Genomic DNA, 19166 nt, shown 5'->3' on the forward strand with positions numbered 1-19166 from the left:
GAGAACAGGAGAGGACAGGAGAGGAGAGGAGAGGAGAGGAGAGAACAGGAGAGGACAGGAGAGGAGAGGAGAGGAGAGGAGAGAACAGGAGAGGACAGGAGAGGAGAGAACAGGAGAGGAGAGGAGAGGACAGGAGGGGAGAGGAGAGGAGAGGAGAGGAGAGAACAGGAGAGGAAGAGGAGGAGGACAGGAGAGGGAGAGAACAGGAGAGGAGAGGAGAGAACAGGAGAGGAGAGGAGAGAAGGGAGAACAAGAGAGGACAGGAGAGGAGAGAACAGGAGAGGACAGGAGAGGAGAGGAGAGAACAGGAGAGGACAGGAGAGGAGAGGAGAGGAGGAGGAGAGAACAGGAGAGGACAGGACAAGAGAGAACAGGAGAGGACAGGAGAGGACAGGAGAGGAGAGGAGAGAACAGGAGAGGAAGGAGAGGACAGGAGAGGAGAGACAGGAGAGGAGAGAACAGGAGAGGAGAGGAGAGGACAGGAGAGGAGAGAACAGGAGAGGACAGGAGAGAACAGGAGAGGACAGGAGAGGAGAGGAGAGAACAGGAGAGGAGAGGAGAGAACAGGAGAGGACAGGAGAGGAGAGGAGAGGAGAGGAGAGAACAGGAGAGGACAGGACAAGAGAGAACAGGAGAGGACAGGAGAGGAGAGGAGAGAACAGGAGAGGAGAGGAGAGAACAGGAGAGGACAGGAGAGGAGAGGAGAGGAGAGAACAGGAGAGGACAGGAGAGGAGAGGAGAGGAGAGAACAGGAGAGGACAGGAGAGGAGAGGAGAGGAGAGAACAGGGAGAGGACAGGAGAGAACAGGAGAGGAGAGGAGAGAACAGGAGAGGAGAGAACAGGAGAGAACAGGAGAGGAGAGGAGAGGAGAGAACAGGAGAGGAGAGGACAGGAGAGGACAGGAGAGAAGAGGAGAGGAGAGAACAGGAGAGGAGAGAACAGGAGAGGACAGGACAGGGGTGAAGATCGACTCCTGTGTCTCTGGGTCTTAGGAGCCTCAGCATGTTGAATATAATACTGTAGTTTAAGAGTCTAAAAGCAGAGTAGTGTAAATGTCGTCCTATTAGCCGACACAATAATCTGTGAAATAAATCCTTGAAAGACAGCTTGAAAACCCACTCCTATGTATGGACTGCATTTGCATAGTGCTTATATCCAAAGCGCCTTTTTTTTGTATCTACTTTTTCTCCCCATTTTTCTATTTTTCTCTCCCGTCCCCAATTTCGTATCGTCCAATTCTTCCCTCCCCTGTCTCGAACGCTGTTAGGCCATGCCATGCAATGTGGACCAAGCCTTGCATCACGTGTCCCCTCCGGTACTCGAGGAGGCAGCCGTCACATCTTTTCACCTGCACAGCGCGGCCTCTCAGCGGCGAGGGTCTGCGTGGGAGGGACACGCGCCCTCGTCGCTTCCTGATTCTACTGCGCAGGCGCACCAACCGACCTGTAGGAGTCGCTGTCCACAACGTCCGATCCCCACCCACCAGCTTCCCACCCCCTAACACTGCCAATTGTATTAGTATGAGCGACCAGCCAAGCTGGTAGCAACGCCGAGAGCTGGGCTCGAACCCAGCGTCTCCTGCGTTGGTGGCGAGCCTTATTAACTCATTCACCCACTCACTCACACACTCACACACGGATGACGGAGGCCAGGCGCCGACCCGCTCGCCGGGAGCAGCAGTCCGGGGTTAAGTGTCTCGCTCGAGGACACTTCCACACGCTGCCGGAGTCCAGAACCTCCTGATTACCAGACGACCGCTCCCTCTCCTGAGCTGCCGTCTCCCCTATTAAAACCTCTCTGCTATAAATCATATCTAAACAGACATCTTCTCAGACAAGATCTCATCCAATTGGGGGGGGGCTGTGACCTAATTCACATTTATTCCAGGTTCTGAAAACAGAAGCCGTTTAGGAGCCTTCGTTGCACCGGCGTGGTATTGCATTGTATTGCATCATCACTGGGTGCCATGTGGCTTCCGTACTAACAACCTACTTCACTTTTCAAAGGCTACTCTGTCCTTCTAAGTCCTGCTGGCCGTCTTAACTACACTGACCTGCCTGGTTACATACTGGTACTGCGACGGGGGAAAAAATTATATATATTCTACTGATCACAATATTTTTTTCTTTCCAAATGCTTCAGCATCTTTAACAAAAACAGAAAAATGGACATTCACTGGACACCCTCTCCCTTTCAGAAAGAACACAATGTCCTCTTTTTCCCAGAAAGAACACAATGTCCTTTCAACAGTGACATCACACACACACACACACACACACACACACACACACACACACACACACACACACACACACACACACACACACACACACACACACACACACACACACGCTGCCATGGCTGAGAAAAAAACATCTGATTAACCCAATACTGGTCAAATAGAGTCCTTACCTCACATCAGATGTTCTGCAAAAAGATTAATCCAATTCTTGATCGCCATTCCAAATATTGATCGCGTTCATTGATCCAACGTTATAGTCCAAAACACATAATCGAAAGCTGCTCCCAGCCTCCCCAGTGAATGTGGTAACAGATACTGCTTGCCAGAGAAGGAAAACCCCGGATCGGACTTTTTATCTGATGCACATGCCCACCCAATCCACTCCAATGATGTGCAATACCATCCGGCAGACGATAGGCGGCGGTATTTGCCCTTTTCGAGCTCAGACCCATTCCCAATGATAACGTCAGGCTGGATGGATGAAAATGAATGGATATTGCTAATAAAAGCAAAAACGAGAAAAAGACGAGAAAACTCGTCATTGGCACTCAATGTGTGTGTAAGGTCACAATTCCGATTTTCGATTCATTACGATTATGTGTTAAAATGCATTCATACTTTTACAGGACTTCTTCCCCGTGGTCTCTCTGCCTGTCTCTCTCTTTCTCTTCAACTGTGTGTGTGTGTGTGTGTGTGTGTGTGTGTGTGTGTGTGTGTGTGTGTGTGTGTGTGTGTGTGTGTGTGTGTGTGTGTGTGTGTGTGTGTGTGTGTGTGTGTGTGTGTGTGTGTGTGTGTGTGCGTGTGTGTGTGTGTGTGTGTGTGTGTGTGTGTGTGTGTGTGTGTGTGTAGTTCAGTGAGATGGTGTATTCCTCCATTATTCAGGTCACGGTCAGACAGAGAGAGAGAGAGAGAGAGAGAGAGAGAGAGAGAGAGAGAGAGAGAGAGAGAGAGAGAGAGAGAGAGAGAGAGAGAGAGAGAGAGAGAGGGAGGGAGAGGGGAGAGGGAGAGGGAGAGAGGGAGGGAGAGGGAGAGGGAGAGAGAGAGGGAGAGGGAGAGGGAGAGGGAGAGGGAGAGGGAGAGGGAGAGAGAGAGAGAGAGAGAGAGAGAGAGAGGGAGAGAGAGAGAGACGAGACAGAAAAGAGAATTGTAACTACGTTAGCTTGCGATCTGAGTCGTTTTGTGGCATACTTTGTAACTGTGTTTTACAAAATGATTTGGGTCATTTGGTTTCCACGCTCACTTGTGAGAGACATAGAGGATAAAGGATTCATTGACTGCTCAGCTGATTGGTCCGCTGGGTTTAAACATTCTGAAATTATAAATGAACTCCATCACAACTCCCCAGGGATATAAGGAGCGGGTGGAGGGGGATAGGGAGCGGGTGGAGGGTGTAGGATAATAATAGTATTCAAATAGGAATAGAGTCAAATGACTTGCTCACTCAGAGGGTCCAGATAATAAGGTTTATTAACCAGATCAAATCAAATCAATACAACAATAGAGAGTATGGCTGGAGATCTTACCTAAACAGACCAGCTCCGTCAGTCAGGTAAAAAGATCTCCTTCCCCAGTTGGGGGAGCAGTTAAGTAACAGGTGAACAATGGGGGGAGTGGGGGAAGGGGAGGGGAGGAAGGGGGCGTAGTTCATACATATATTCCACAGTTGGGTCCTTTTCTCTTTTATAATGTGGCTGGGACAAGTATTCTCAGATGTATGACTGGAATAGGTAAGGTCAGCATAACATGAGATAATAAATGAGATAAAATAGTAAAATTATAAACTTGTTGTGACCTATTTCGGTCATAGGGTCAATAAATGAAAAGAAATATAAAATAGTAAACACATGAGATACACAATTTAAAGGAATGAATAAATGAGATAATTTGGTGAAATATAAAATAAACAATTAAAGGAATGAAAGTAAATATAAAATGAATTAATAAATGAGATAGAATATGGTGAAATATAAAATAAACAAAGTAAATATAAAATGAATGTAATATAAAATACACAATTAAAGATAAAATGAGTTATTATTTGAATGTCAGTATTTATACAGTGTGGGTTAAGATCTATGTGTATTTTTAGGGTTGTGAATATCGCCCCTTTTACTTTTTACTTGATGGCAACACCTTTTACTTTAGTATATACACTGTCATCTGGCTATGACCATCAGGTCAATGGTAAAATATAAAGCATTTAAAGGTTGGCAAACAGATATAAACGTGAATGAAAGAAATGAAAAGAAATATAAAATGAATTAAAATAGTAAACAATGAGATAAAATGGTAAAATATACATCATTTAAAGGTTGGATAAAGAAATGAAAAGAAATATAAAATGAATTAGAATAGTAAACAATGAGATAAAACGGTAAAAACATGAATGGAATAGGACTTAATGCAAATATGACCATCAGCTCAGTGAATGACACAATTTACAGGAATGTTAAAGAGAAATATAAAATGAATTAAAATAGTAAACAATGAGATAAAACGGTAAAATATACATCATTTAAAGGTTGGATAAAGAAATGAAAAGAAATATAAAATGAATTAGAATAGTAAACAATGAGATAAAACGGTAAAAACATGAATGGAATAGGACTTAATGCAAATATGACCATCAGCTCAGTGAATGACACAATTTACAGGAATGTTAAAGAGAAATATAAAATGAATTAAAATAGTAAACATTAGAGGTTCTGCATTGTGGATTCTAGTGCGTATCTGTGGAAGTATGGTGCAAGGGGGTTGGTGGGTTCGTTTTGCGTTTCTTCTCTCATGGTCGTGGCGATCATCATGGTTATCGGGGGGGGTTGGCTTGTGCAGAGTACTTTTGTGATGTATCCAACTCCGAATTTTATAGTATGCACACACACTACTAGGATAACAAATATTATTATTGCATACATAATGTACCGAACTACCACTGCTCCTATTGTACCAAGTTTCTCGGTCATCCAATCGGTCATGGTATACGTTGGCGGGATGTGTGCGGCTCTGGAGATGTTGTGCAGGTGTTCAATGATGCTTGGTATAGTCATGTTGTCGTTTGCAGGTATGTAGACACAGCATTCTTGACCGATTAGTTTACATGTTCCTCCAGTACTAGATAGCAGGAAGTCCAGTGCTGCTCTGTTCTGCAATGTCATCAATCTGATTGATGTCAGTTCGTTGCTGACGAGTGACAGTCCTTCAGCATCTGTGTTGGCTAAGTCTTCTATCAGTGTGGATAGGTCTGCGATTTGATCTAGGGCTGACATCACACCATAGGAGGGGATTAGTGCTCTGAAAAAGTCGCATGTCTTGCAGGCCCGGTCATGTGTGTGGAAGTGATTTGCGTGGCGTGTCTTTCTAGTCAGTGGGTGTTGTGGTAGGGTCGGTGTCACTCTCATGGCTGGCACTAAATATCCTAATGCACATGTGCCTTTCCATCCGGGTGGAAGGGACGGGTAAGCTTGTGCGCCACATATCCAGTAGGTCCCAGGCGGTGCTGGTGTTGTCGTTCGTTGGGTGGTGGGGGTTTCTTTGGTTGTGGGTTTCAGTGGTGTCTTTACAGGGTGGATGTTGTCCCAGGGTGGTGTTAATCTTTGTTGGCGGATGGGGTAGATATTGTCTCTGGTCCGGGGGGATATCGTTCTTCGTTTGCGGGTCGCCTGGGGCACTTCACAATGTTCCAACACCCCGACATTCTTTCCCCAACCCTTTTGAGATACACATTCTGTAAACTTCACTGGGGTAATAGAAACTGGTATTCCATTTGTATCATGACTTTGTCGAATCTTCATGTTTGATTTTGTGCAGCTTTCAGCTGTCCCTGTGGACTTGTTTAGAGAGGCTTTGTGGCATTCTGTTAGTGGGAGGCCCATTAACGGAAAACCATCTTCGGTAGAATGGGGTATTAAGCCGCATACATAGCAATTTGATTGGTTAGCAAAATGTGCGACTGCTTGGCTTAGCTTTAAATATAGGTTGTTGCGGTGACTGTTAACATATCTTTTGGTGCGTTCAACTGCTTTCCCCTTACCGCCCTTAAACCCATTGATCCATGATTGAGGTTCGTCCAGTGTCGCCCACACAATGCATCCCGCTATGCCACATGCGATGATTAAGCAGTTCCAGTTGGTGGTCATTTTTCCTATTGTTATTGGTCTCATGGTAGATTTGCCCTTTTGCAGTGGGATGCGTGGATCCAGGATGCTTTTCCGTCGCACTTTACTGCCGTGTCCGTTACTAGCAGCACCTGAAATGGACCAGACCATCTGGGGTTTAGTTTACTTTTTCTTTTGAACACCATTATATATACATAGTCACCTGGGTTCAATCCATGACATGGTGTTGTTGGTGGTTGTGGTTGTGCCTGCCTCACTAAGGGGTGGAGCCTCTTCATCTGGGCACACAAAGCTTTGTAATAGTTAATAGCAATTTCGTCTGCTAGCAATAACTGGACTTGTGATAACGGGGGAAGCATTGTGGTTGGTGTCGACATTGGACGTCCAAATAATATCTCGTGAGGTGACAATCCTGTTCCTCTGTTTGGCATTGATCTCATTTGCATTAATACTAAGGGGAGGGCGTCGGGCCATTTAAGGCCTGTCTCTGTACATGTCTTAGCTAGACGGTTCTTGATGGTTGAGTTTTGTCTTTCTACCGCACCTGCACTTTCAGGGTGGTAGGGTGTGTGCAGGTGTATTTTCATGCCTAATGCGGTAGATAAGTTGTTTATCAGTTGTGCCGTAAAGTGCGTACCTCTGTCTGAATTTATGGAGTGTGGACACCCGAATCTTGGAATTATTTCTCTGACTAATACCTTAGCTACTGCTTGAGCATCGTTGCGTCTGCATGGGAAGACTTCGACCCATTTAGAGAACATATCTACTAAGACTAGCGCGTACTGGTATCCCATGCTTTTTTCTAATTGGATGAAATCCATTTGGATGTTAACAAATGGTCCCCAAGGTGGTGGGTGGGCGCCACGTCTAGTCTTTATAGCTTTACCTATATTGTGTTGATTGCATACAACACATCTTGAGCAGTATTGGTGAGCTAAACTGGTGATACCTGGCGCGTGCCACTGTGAAGTGATACTGCCCACCATTGCGAATTTTGACACGTGGCTAAGTCCATGTGCTAATCTTACTAACAGGGGGAGGAGTTGTTTTGGAGCTACAACTCTACCGTCAGCATGTTTCCACATGCCGTCTGGCATTTTGGAACAACCTGCTGACGTCCATACTGGCCACTCAGATGTCGCCTCTGCCTGTAATGAAACGACATGATCAAAAGTGGGAGTATTATCATTGGCGATTGTGATAGCCATTTGTTTTACCAACAGGGAGGGGACGGTCGCTGCCCTTTTGGCACAGTGATCCGCTCTGGCGTTTCCCTTTGCAACCAGAGAAGGAGAAGAAGAATGTGCAACACATTTTACAACAGCCAATAGCTTAGGAAGTAAACACGCCTCTAGTAGGTTAGTGACTAATACAGCATGTTTGATGGGAATGCCTGATGTCTTAATGAACCCTCTGTGTTTCCATATTAATCCCACATTGTGCACTACATTGAACGCATAACTTGAGTCGGTGAAAATTGTAGCAGACTTACCCCTGGCCAACACGCACGCTCTCGTCAAAGCGAAGATCTCCGCTGCCTGTGCTGAACAATTATTAGGTAGTTTTGCACTTTCAATCATCACATGGTCATCAACAACAGCGTATCCAGCATTCAAATCACATCCATTAGTGTGTCTTGACACGCTACCGTCAACATAATATACTAGATCACTGTTAACTAGTGGTGTTTGTTGTAAGTCGGCTCTGGGTGAGGTGACAGCTGAGATTGTATCAATACAGTTATGTGACATTTCGTTATCCTCATATAGGGGAACAAAATTTGCTGGGTTTATTGGCGGTGCACGTTTTATGGTCAAGTTTGGGTTTGCCAATAGGATCGCTGTGTATGTAGTGTGTCTGGATGCTGATAAGTGTTGTGTAGCTGCGTTTTGTAAAATAATATACACAGAATGTGGGACGTAGACTGTTACTGGATGTTCTAGAGTAATGTTGGCGCTTCTCGATACGCAGAACGCGGCTGCAGCAACTGACCGTAGACACGGAGCATACCCCAAGGCTACACTATCAAGTCTTTGTGAATAGTATGCTATTGGTCTCATCTTGTCGCAATTTCTCTGGGCTAGGATCCCTGTCGCGTAGCCTTCTCTTTCTGCGGCAAAAAGTGAGAATTCCATACTGTAGTCTGGCATGCCAAGGCCGGGCGCTGTGGTTAAAGCTTCTTTCATTGCTTGGAACGCAAGTTGTAGTGTCGGAGTCCATGCGATCTGTTTGGGTTGGTCAGATAACGTTAGTGCACGAAGAGGCTGGTCTAATGCGGCGTAGTTGAACACGTGTTGGCGACAAAAATTAGCTGCTCCCAAAAATGATAGCATTTCTGTCTTTGATTTTGGATTGGGGCAGTTTTGCAGAGCTTGTACTCGGGTGTGGGATATTACCCGTTTCGAACCGTCGAGTGTGTGTCCCAGGTATTTTACTCTGGTTTTGCAAAACTGTAGTTTTGGCAATGACGCTTTGTGTCCTTTGTTTGCAAGGGCAGTCAATAGTATGACAGAGTCTGTGTGGCATGCTGCTTCACTTGGGGATGACAACAATAGGTCATCTATGAACATTAACAGTGTACTTCCGCCGGGGAACTGTATATCTTTTAGGTCGTGGTGCAAAGCTTGACTATACAATGTTCCTGATTCTGTGTATCCTTGTGGTGCTCTCGTCCACGTCAGTTGTTTACCATTAAATTCGAAAGCGAAAAGATATTGTGAGTCGGCATGGATTGGGAAACTAAAATATGCACTGGATAAATCCACTACTGTGTAATGTGTTGTTGTTGTGGGGATTAATGCCATTACTGTAGATGAATCAGAAACCAATGGGGTGATGGGGATCACGCATTGATTTATGGCTCTCAAGTCTTGTATAAATCGCCAATCACGTTTGTTAGCCTTTATAATGGGACAAATTGGTGTGTTGCAAGGACTTTCGCAGTGTTTTAAAATGCCTTGTGATAGCAGTGATTCTATTACTGGTGTTATTCCATCGATGGCTTCCTGTTTCAGCGGATACTGCTCAAGTTTGGGAGGGGTACAATCTGGTTTCAGTGTGACTCTGTGGGGGACTGCAGATGTCATTAGCCCGACTTCAGTGGAGTGTGATGCCCACAGTTTATGGGGTACCTTAGACAATGAAGTTTCAGGAAGGAAAACAGCGTGTGGGGGCTCTGGTATGCATATCAATGGCCCTTCAATCATGAATGGGGGTGTGGCTATTATGTATCCATCTTTCAATCTAGTTAAATTCCACCCATTTTTCATCTTAACAGTGTGGGAGGTAGCTGTTCTTTTGTCTGTCTGTAGTCTCTTCATCATGGGGGACAAGTCCTGTTCTCCTTCCGCCGTGTCGAATGCGATTGCTATGTGTGGGGTATAATCAGAGTCATGAATTGCCACTCTTTGAACTTCTGATAAGATTACTGTGGCTGCAATGCCCTCATGGGAGATGTATATTTCTGAGAATGCTGGAAACAGTGTGGTCTTACCAATGGATGATTTTACCTTTTCTATATATACTTTTGGTACGTCTGTATCCCATTTGGACGCTGTTACGTGGTGTTCGGCCAGGAACTTCATCTGTAAACACCTCGCGTTCACTCCTGTGTCGGCTTCTGTTATTTCTTTCAATGCTGTGGAAACAAACTCATTGATAGGATCATTATTTAATTTCCATCTGTATTCTATCACATTTCCCACTCGTTGTGACATCATCTGTTGCATTTCAATTCTTTCTCCCTTCTCTGGTAGCTGTAAAAAGACTCCATCTTGTGAGCAGTAAATGTTAGCGTTCATTTTACAAAGCAAATCTCGTCCACAAAGGTTAACTGCTGCTTTAGATGTTAATAACAAAGAGTGTTCAGTTGAAAAAGAATCGCTAGTTGATTCTATTTTAACTGGTATAGACAAAGGGATTGTCTGTGGGACACCGCTTATCCCGACTGTTAATACAGACTGTCCAGACAAGGGTAATGCCATTGTGCTCTCATCAATTGATGATTGTGTGGCCCCGGTGTCTATCATGAAAGTAACTTCTTTGTTATTTATCATTAAGTTAATTTTGGGTTCCTCTTCGGGATTTGCTGTTAATATTTGCATAACATTCTCCAGACAGATCTTTTTTCCCTGTTGGCACCTCTATGCGACATTCGTCGCCTCGTCTCCTTTGAACGGATCCGCCATAGTGTAATCTGCATATGGTGGGGCGCTAGGATGGGGTTTGTGGGGCCTGCGTGAGTCTCTTTGCATATATTCCCCTTTGTTCCCATTGTTTCTATTCTCCTTTGGACAATAGAACGCCACATGACCCTTTTGTTGGCAAATATGACATGTTACATGGGGACACTCCTGTATTCGGTGTCCTGGTTGATTGCAGTGGTAACATGTTTGTACCCCGTTCCTCTGTGGAGGCCCGTTTCGCGTGTTCCCACCCCCACCCCTTTGGTTGTTTCCCTGGGGGTAATAATTTCTAGCTGGATAGCAGTGTATTGTTTCCTCTTTTACCACCTCTGGTCGAGATACAAAGACTCCGATGTCTTTGATGACACGTTTCTTGTCGTGATGCTGTCGTTCTATATTGATGGCTGCGTTCTTAACGTTTGTAATAGGAGAGCTCTCCCAATCTAACTGGACGGCTTTCAAATGTTTTCCAACGTGTGGTAGGAGGCCGTTAACGAAATAGGATACCTGGATTGCGAGTCCCTCGTCTGCCGTTAATCCGCTGTTCGCGGCCCAAGCCGCTTTGAATTTACTGTAAAACGCATCGACTGTTTCAAACTCGTTTTGAACGCAAGCTGTGATATTTGACATGCATGCATTTCGCCTTGCCAAACCTTGTACCGCGGCTGTTATCGCAGTAATACACTGTTCTCTAGTGTTGTTTTCACTCCAGGCATCACTGCTTGGAATAGCCATTTGCGTTGAGACGCTGTGATATTTATTTCCTAGACATCCCAACATTAGCTGTTTCATGTCCCTAGGGGTCGGGCTATAGCAATGGCATATTAAATCCAATTGTTCGATAAAACCCATTGGGTCTCTGTCGGGTTTGGGAAATTGTTCAACGAGTCCTTTTAATTCTGTCGGTGACCATGGTCGGTAAACTGTAGCGTTTACATTTTCGCCTAGTGGGACAATCCTCATAGGATATGTGCTGGTCGGTTTCTCGGATCTAGTGACCATTTGTGATGGTTCCGGAGGTGTTTTAACCTTTTCTATTTTATCCGCTGGTGGTGACGGTGGTTGCACTGTTGGTGAACTGTCCTGTGTTCTAGCAGGTCTATTGTTCCTTGATGGTCCTGCTTCTACATTTTCTCTTTCGTCTGGGTTCCTATCTAAAACCACATGTGCGTCTCTGTTAAACGTCACTCTTGTGGATATGTCATCGTCTGAATCGTCTTCTACCACGCTTGCGGTCAGGCTTGGATATAGGCCTTTAACATTTTTGATATTGGGCCTTGTGTTACTTTCTCTGTCTTTTCCGTTGTCAAGCGTTTTAGTTTGAGACTGCGTTATAATACTTTTTCCCGCCTCTTCTTTTAAACGTGTCATATTTCTCAAATCAATTTCACATTGCCACAAAACCAATGCATGTTCGATACGACTTTGTTTTCTCACGGTAAACGATCTGGCACGTTCACGGAAACTTTCGCGTACGCCTCTAAGTTTCCCGTTATGAAAACACCCTAGGACTGGCCAGTTGTTTTTTGTCCATTTTGACCACAATCCCAAATATTTTACAGCTATAGGTCCATATTTTGTTAGCATGAAGTCGCACAGAGAGTTGCCGGTAACGTCATTTTTGCTTAGTGAACGCCCCATGATACCAGCTATATGCCCCGCGTTGCCCTCGATGTAACGTCCCTGCTATGATCAGACTGGTAAACAGTGAGGAGGAAAGAGAGAGAGAGAAATAGACAGACAGAGATAGACAGACAAAAAAAACTAGAACATATGCCCTATTTTTAGTTATAACTAAATAATTGTATATAAGGTGGAGACCAGACACTCAATCTTATATATTTGGTATCTTAATTATAACTTATTTTATATACTTGGTATCTTAATTATAGCTTATTATATTTAATTATAGCTTAAAAAAAATCTAACCCTAACTAACCATACTGTCATGCACTTGTCCTAATAAACTAACCTACACTGTAGCACTCAACACTTTGATGAACATTGTTACTCAGCTGATAGAGTTGTGCCCTTCCTGATGGCTTGTCGTACAGAACTTGTAAGTCGCTTTGGATAAAAGCGTCAGCTAAATGACTAAATGTAAATGTAAATGTAATGTTATTAACTGTAGCAATCTATATTGTTCTAGAGAACCAATTTAGGTATTCATTCAAGTCAAAGTTAATTTTTCAGGTCTGATTCTAAGATATATGTATTTCAGTTGTATACTGCTATACCTAATTTAGATGTTGAATCCTTATACATATTATTCCAATTACTTTATGTATCGTTATCACTATGTAATTTATAGCGCCGTTATCATTACCTATCGTGAAACCGGAAGTGGAACCAAAACTACAATTCCCAACCGGAAATCACTACCGGAAATCACTTTCCTGGCTTCCTTGTATAACGTATAACGTATAACGTTAACTCAATGCTTTGCGATATCAGCCGGTTCGTTCTTAACTCAATAAACACCTCAGCGGGTTATAATACTGTGCACACACAAACAAGACTCAAACAGACAAACAAACGAAAATACATAAAAGTTAACGTGTGTATATACCTGGTCTGTATTGGATCGCTGTTCGTTTAATCGCCCAGCACCCTGCTGCGATAAGGCATTTATACCCTTGATATACACTATACACCGTTATTAAAGCATAACGACCGAATCCTGAACTTCGAAATTGAATAGCGATATATTAGATTATATATACCTTTTAATCATAGTCTCGGTCCCTTCAACCAGCGATTAATGTCCCGTTAAATGTACATTTACGTACTGTCGAGGCACCGCCGGTTTTCCTTCCCGCTCTCTGTATGATTAATTGATTAATTCAATCCAAATATATCGTTTTCAGGAATGGAAGAGGTTGTGAGCTTATTTTAAGGTTGTATCTATGAATATATATCGTTACTCTGTTAAATCTAATTAGATTATAACAGCTTCTCGGTCCTAGCGTCCCGCCTCTTTGCCACAAGAATCATAGAATAGTTTCTAAGAGAGTCGCGTTTTCCAATGATATCACTCTAATAAGCTCACGTATCTTCCTTTGTTGACAACCTTACTGTGTGCCTTAGCTTTTGGTCGGCTCCGACTCGACCAGGAATAGCACTTCAACCTATAGCAAATCCTACCAGAACCTCCTGATATAGGACCGGAGTACACGCGTTTCCCCCGTAACGAATCCCAATACAGCCCAGATATTCAACACACTTTATTCTATTGTCCAGCCATAGTCTCGAATATTAAAACACACAGTAAATGCTCACCTTGTGTAGAGAGAAGTGGGGATCACACCAATGTGTTCCAGATACCGGCCGGCCTAAACTAATCCTTTTCTCTCTACACCTGAGAACAGATCAGTCTGCACAAAATTCGAAATTCGCGACGCCAAATTGTAGGATAATAATAGTATTCAAATAGGAATAGAGTCAAATGACTTGCTCACTCAGAGGGTCCAGATAATAAGGTTTATTAACCAGATCAAATCAAATCAATACAACAATAGAGAGTATGGCTGGAGATCTTACCTAAACAGACCAGCTCCGTCAGTCAGGTAAAAAGATCTCCTTCCCCAGTTGGGGGAGCAGTTAAGTAACAGGTGAACAATGGGGGGAGTGGGGGAAGGGGAGGGGAGGAAGGGGGCGTAGTTCATACATATATTCCACAAGGGGGATAAGGAGAGGGTGGAGGGGGATAAGGAGCGGGTGGAGGGGGATAAGGAGCGGGTGGAGGGGGATAGGGAGCGGGTGGAGGGGGTTAAGGAGCGGGTGGAGGGGGATAGGGAGCGGGTGGAGGGGGATAAGGAGCGGGTGGAGGGGGATAAGGAGCGGGTGGAGGGGGATAGGGAGCGGGTGGAGGGGGATAAGGAGCGGGTGGAGGGGGATAGGGAGAGGGTGGAGGGGGATAAGGAGAGGGTGGAGGGGGATAAGGAGCGGGTGGAGGGGGATAAGGAGAGGGTGGAGGGGGATAGGGAGGAGAGGGTGGAGGGGGATAGGGAGAGGGTGGAGGGGGATAGGGAGAGGGTGGAGGGGGATAAGGAGCGGGTGGAGGGGGATAAGGAGAGGGTGGAGGGGGATAAGGAGAGGGTGGAGGGGGATAAGGAGCGGGTGGAGGGGGATAGGGAGGAGAGGGTGGAGGGGGATAGGGAGAGGGTGGAGGGGGATAGGGAGAGGGTGGAGGGGGATAAGGAAGGAGCGGGTGGAGGGGGATAAGGAGCGGGTGGAGGGGGATAAGGAAGGAGCGGGTGGAGGGGGATAAGGAGAGGGTGGAGGGGGATAAGGAGAGGGTGGAGGGGGATAAGGAGCGGGTGGAGGGGGATAAGGAGAGGGTGGAGGGGGATAAGGAGAGGGTGGAGGGGGATAAGGAGCGGGTGGAGGGGGATAAGGAGAGGGTGGAGTGGGATAGGGAGCGGGTGGAGGGGGATAAGGAGCGGGTGGAGGGGGATAAGGAGCGGGTGGAGGGGGATAAGGAGAGGGTGGAGGGGCATAAGGAGAGGGTGGAGGGGGATAAGGAGAGGGTGGAGGGGGATAAGGAGCGGGTGGAGGGGCATAAGGAGCGGGTGGAGGGGGATAGGGAACGGGTGGAGGGGGATAGGGAGCGGGTGGAGGGGCATAAGGAGAGGGTGGAGGGGGATAAGGAGAGGGTGGAGGGGGATAAGGAGAGGGTGGAGGGGGATAAGGAGAGGGTGGAGGGGGATAAGGAGAGGGTGGAGGGGCATAAGGAGAGGGTGGAGGGGGATAAGGAGCGGGTGGAGGGGGATAGGGAGCGGGTGGAGGGGGATAGGGAGCGCAGGTTGCGTCTGACTGAGACCGTTTGAGTTGGAGTGGATGGCTTGGGGTTAAGCATGAGAGTCGGTGAGAAGGATATGAAGAAATGGAAAGACCAATGAATGGTGCATTCATACAGCATTTTTATCCAAAGTGCTTTACAACTTATGCCTCACATTTACCCGCTCACTCACACATTCACACCGATGGCGGAGGTGACCATGCCAGGTGCCAACCTGCTCATCGGGAGCAGTTAGGGGTTAAGGCCCAGTCCACACGATCACGGGTATTTTTGACACAGAGGTTAAAAAAAAAACATAAACCTCTAATATACATGTAGTACAATGCCAAAGCAATAGGTGGCGATGTAGTTCAAACATGAAGGCCATTTTCAACCAATTAGAAGGGTTGAACGAGTCACTACACGTCCTGCTCAAAACAGAAACCCGCCATCTTTAAATTACCTCGCTTGAACATTAGCAACATTAGCATTCATTGTTTGCAGCAAGAACAAAGTGCAATAAACTAAAAAGGATACATTCACTGTGTGTTCTGCCTCATTTGTTGACGAAACAAAACCAACATCAACACAATTTACCACCAAGTGCGGAGAGTTTAATCTCACAAAAAGATCGGCGATTTTGTTAGCTTACATGCTAATGTGATTGGGATTTGCCATTGTGATAGTTAGCATTGCGGCTAGCGTACATTACCGTAGTAACGTTATGGGAGACTATCTTGCTGGACACAAGCATTGTTGATATAGCAGTCTGGTTAATGTTGTTATATCGCTCGCTATTGGTTGTACTAGTAACGTTAACGCTTGTAGAATGAATGGATGAAAACTTTATTTAACAGATTGCAGACTGGGTACAATACAATACGGCTCAACACACACAATTGCAGACAAGAAAAAGACAGCTCTGCCGTAAACACTGGAAATAATCTCGGTTACTATGTCCACACGCAACCACTGCAACCGGGATGCGCGCAAAAAACTTCACCGTGGACTCCGGTTGTAAAAGAACACGGTTGCAGTGTTCCAAAAACCCGGATGCGTGTGGACGAACAGTGCAACTGCGCACATTAAATCACGGTTACATAAAACCCCGCGTTGGTGTGGACAGGGCCTAAGTGTCTTGCTCGAGGACACTTCGACACGCTGCCCGGGAGGAGTGGGAATCAAACTGGGAACCTTCCGATTACAAGATGACCGCTCTACCTCCTGCTCTACCTCCTGAGACGCGCCGCTGTGCTGGAGAGAACTGGCAAATGTGCGGCTGCGACACGTAATGGAGCAAATGTGATATGTAGGGATGTCCGATATTATCGGCCGATATTGGCATAAAAATGTGATATTGGAAAATATCGGTATCGGTTTTCAAAAAAATAAAAATATATATATATAATTTTGTACGTTTATTTAACCTTTATTTACCCAGGCAAGCAAGTAAGAACAAATTATTATTTTATTTATTGTCAAAGTATGCATAATGTTGTGTTAATTCCACAACAAGAGATATGTAATGTTAATTACCTGAAATGATAAAGTTTTTTGGGGGGGGGAAACCCTGCATATATCGGTATCGGTTGATATCGGCTGATATCGGTATCGGAAATTAAGAGTTGGACAATATCGGTATATCGGTATCGGTAAAAAAGCCAATATCGAGCATCCCTAGTAATATGTCCATTATAATGTTATTGTTATAGCCAAATAAACCACAGGGATGCAATAATCCTGTCTATCTCACGGCACAATACCTTTAGGTAGCCTAATAATGTGAATATTACATCACCCCTGTTGCAATTGCTCCGATCACTCTTGCGAAACACACGTTGGTTCGTGCATCAGAATATATTGGGCTGCGCTCCTGTCTTTGTCTCGCTTCGGAAGGCAAGGCATATGGTCTCATGCTGTCTGAGCAGACGCGGAAGACTGGGTCCAATAGTGGTCAATTCGAGACGGCCAGTTGTTTTTGATTGGATGTTTTTTCGGACATGACACTAGAACGTGTATTCTCCTCGACCCAACTGATGTAAACGCACCTCATTCACCGGCTATTTTTTTGTGACATTTCAAAAGTTAGCTTAAAATCAAACTTGGCTTGTGATGACGGCGATGCTCCATCATTAGCTCCATCATTAGCTCCATCATTAGCTCCTCATGATGCTCCATCATCGTCGTCGGTTGTGTGATAGTAAAGGGCTAACCTTCTGTATTGTCACAGTGAAAGGGTTAACGGGCTGTCGTGTGGCAGTGAAAGGGTTAATGGGTGGAACTCTGCTTCTGAAGCCAGGCGAGAGAGAGAGAGAGAGAGAGAGAGAGAGTGGAGAGAGAGAGAGAGAGAGAGAGAGAGAGAGAGAGAGAGAGAGAGAGAGAGAGAGAGAGAGAGAGAGAGAATTTAATCACCATCAGTGCTAGTGCTAGTTGATTAAAATCACCTGTTTGCTATGGAATGCCGTGAGGATCTGGATGTGCCTCGGAGCGAGAACAGTCACATGACCTGTACTGTAGACGGAGTCCGACGGTCCACAAATAGAGCCGGCCGAGCCCGCTCTGCTCACACACGCTAATTAAACCCTCCCTCCCCGGCGTGGGGTTGGAATCAGAGAGCACCGTGGGCAGGTTGAGGGTCCCAGGTGATTCGCTGTTGAGTCGTCAAGGTAACGACCATCATTAACCAAACCAGAGATACCCTCTCATGTCAATCAGACGAATACATTTAATCACTTCATTAACTTGTGATGAACAAATCGAGGGGGGGGGGGGGGGGAGAGGAGAGGAGGTAGAGGAGAGGAAAGGGGATGGTAGGAGAGGGGGAGAAGAGGGGGATGAGAGGAGAGAAGGGAGATGAGAGGAGAGGAGGTATAGGAGCGTAGAGGAGAGGGGGAGGAGAGGATAAGAGAGGAGAGGAGGGGGAGGAGAGGAGAGATGAGGGAGAGGAGAGGAGGGTAGAGGAGGTGGAGGAGATGAGGGGGAGGAGAGGAGAGAAGGGAGAGGAGAGGAGGGTAGAGGAGAGGAGAGGAGAGAAGGGAGAGGAGAGGAGGGTAGAGGAGGTGGAGGAGAAGAGGGAGAGGAGAGGAGAGAAGGGAGAGGAGGGTAGAGGAGGTGGTGGAGAAGAGGGGGAGGAGAGGAGAGGAGAGAAGGGAGAGGAGAGGAGGGTAGAGGAGGTGGAGGAGAAGAGGGGGAGGAGAGGAGAGAAGGGAGATGAGAGGAGAGGAGGTAGAGGAGAGGGGGAGGAGAGGATAAGAGAGGAGAGGAGGGGGAGGAGAGGAGAGAAGGGAGAGGAGAGTAGGGTAGAGGAGGTGGAGGAGAAGAGGGGGAGGAGAGGAGAGAATTAAGGGAGATGAGAGGAGAGGAGGTATAGGAGCATAGAGGAGAGGGGGAGGAGAGGATAAGAGAGGAGAGGAGGGGGAGGAGAGGAGAGAAGGGAGAGGAGAGTAGGGTAGAGGAGGTGGAGGAGAAGAGGGAGAGGAGAGAAGGGAGATGAGAGGAGAGGAGGTATAGGGAGCGTAGAGGAGAGGGGGAGGAGAGGAGAGATGAGGGAGAGGAGAGGAGGGTAGATGAGGTGGAGGAGAGGAGAGAGGAGAGGAGAGAGGAGAGGAGAGGAGTCTTTAAGAGAGGAGAGGTGAGGATGGTAAAGGAGAGCATGAAAGGGGGGGGGGAGAAGGTGGGGGAGAAGAAGAAGGAGGAGAGAGGAGAAAATAGAAGAAAGAAGGGGTAGAAAAGGAGAGGGATGGACCACGAGGAGGAGAGATGATGAAGGAGGAGTGGAGGAGAGAGAGAGAGAGAAGATAAACATGCCTCCTCGTCTCCCCTTAACACTGATATTGGACCACTT

At 46.0% G+C, this 19166-nt stretch overlaps 1 protein-coding gene across 1 annotated transcript in view; it reads right to left on the reverse strand.

Annotated features, from left to right (window-relative positions):
- Nucleotides 1-1812, reverse strand: part of LOC311242266 (kinesin-like protein KIF21A) — a gene marked incomplete at its 5' end in the record, with an annotated part of 35930 nt that extends 34118 nt beyond the window's left edge. Inside the window, one exon of the mRNA XM_084338469.1 lies at nt 1634-1812. Within this exon, the coding sequence (XP_084194595.1) occupies nt 1634-1812 (179 nt within the window). The remainder of the gene's footprint in view (nt 1-1633) is intronic.
- Nucleotides 1813-19166: the final 17354 nt, after the last annotated feature.

This window comes from Notolepis coatsorum (genome assembly GCF_963971535.1).
Source record: "Notolepis coatsorum genome assembly, contig: SUPER_15_unloc_3, whole genome shotgun sequence".
NCBI lineage: Eukaryota > Metazoa > Chordata > Actinopteri > Aulopiformes > Paralepididae > Notolepis > Notolepis coatsorum.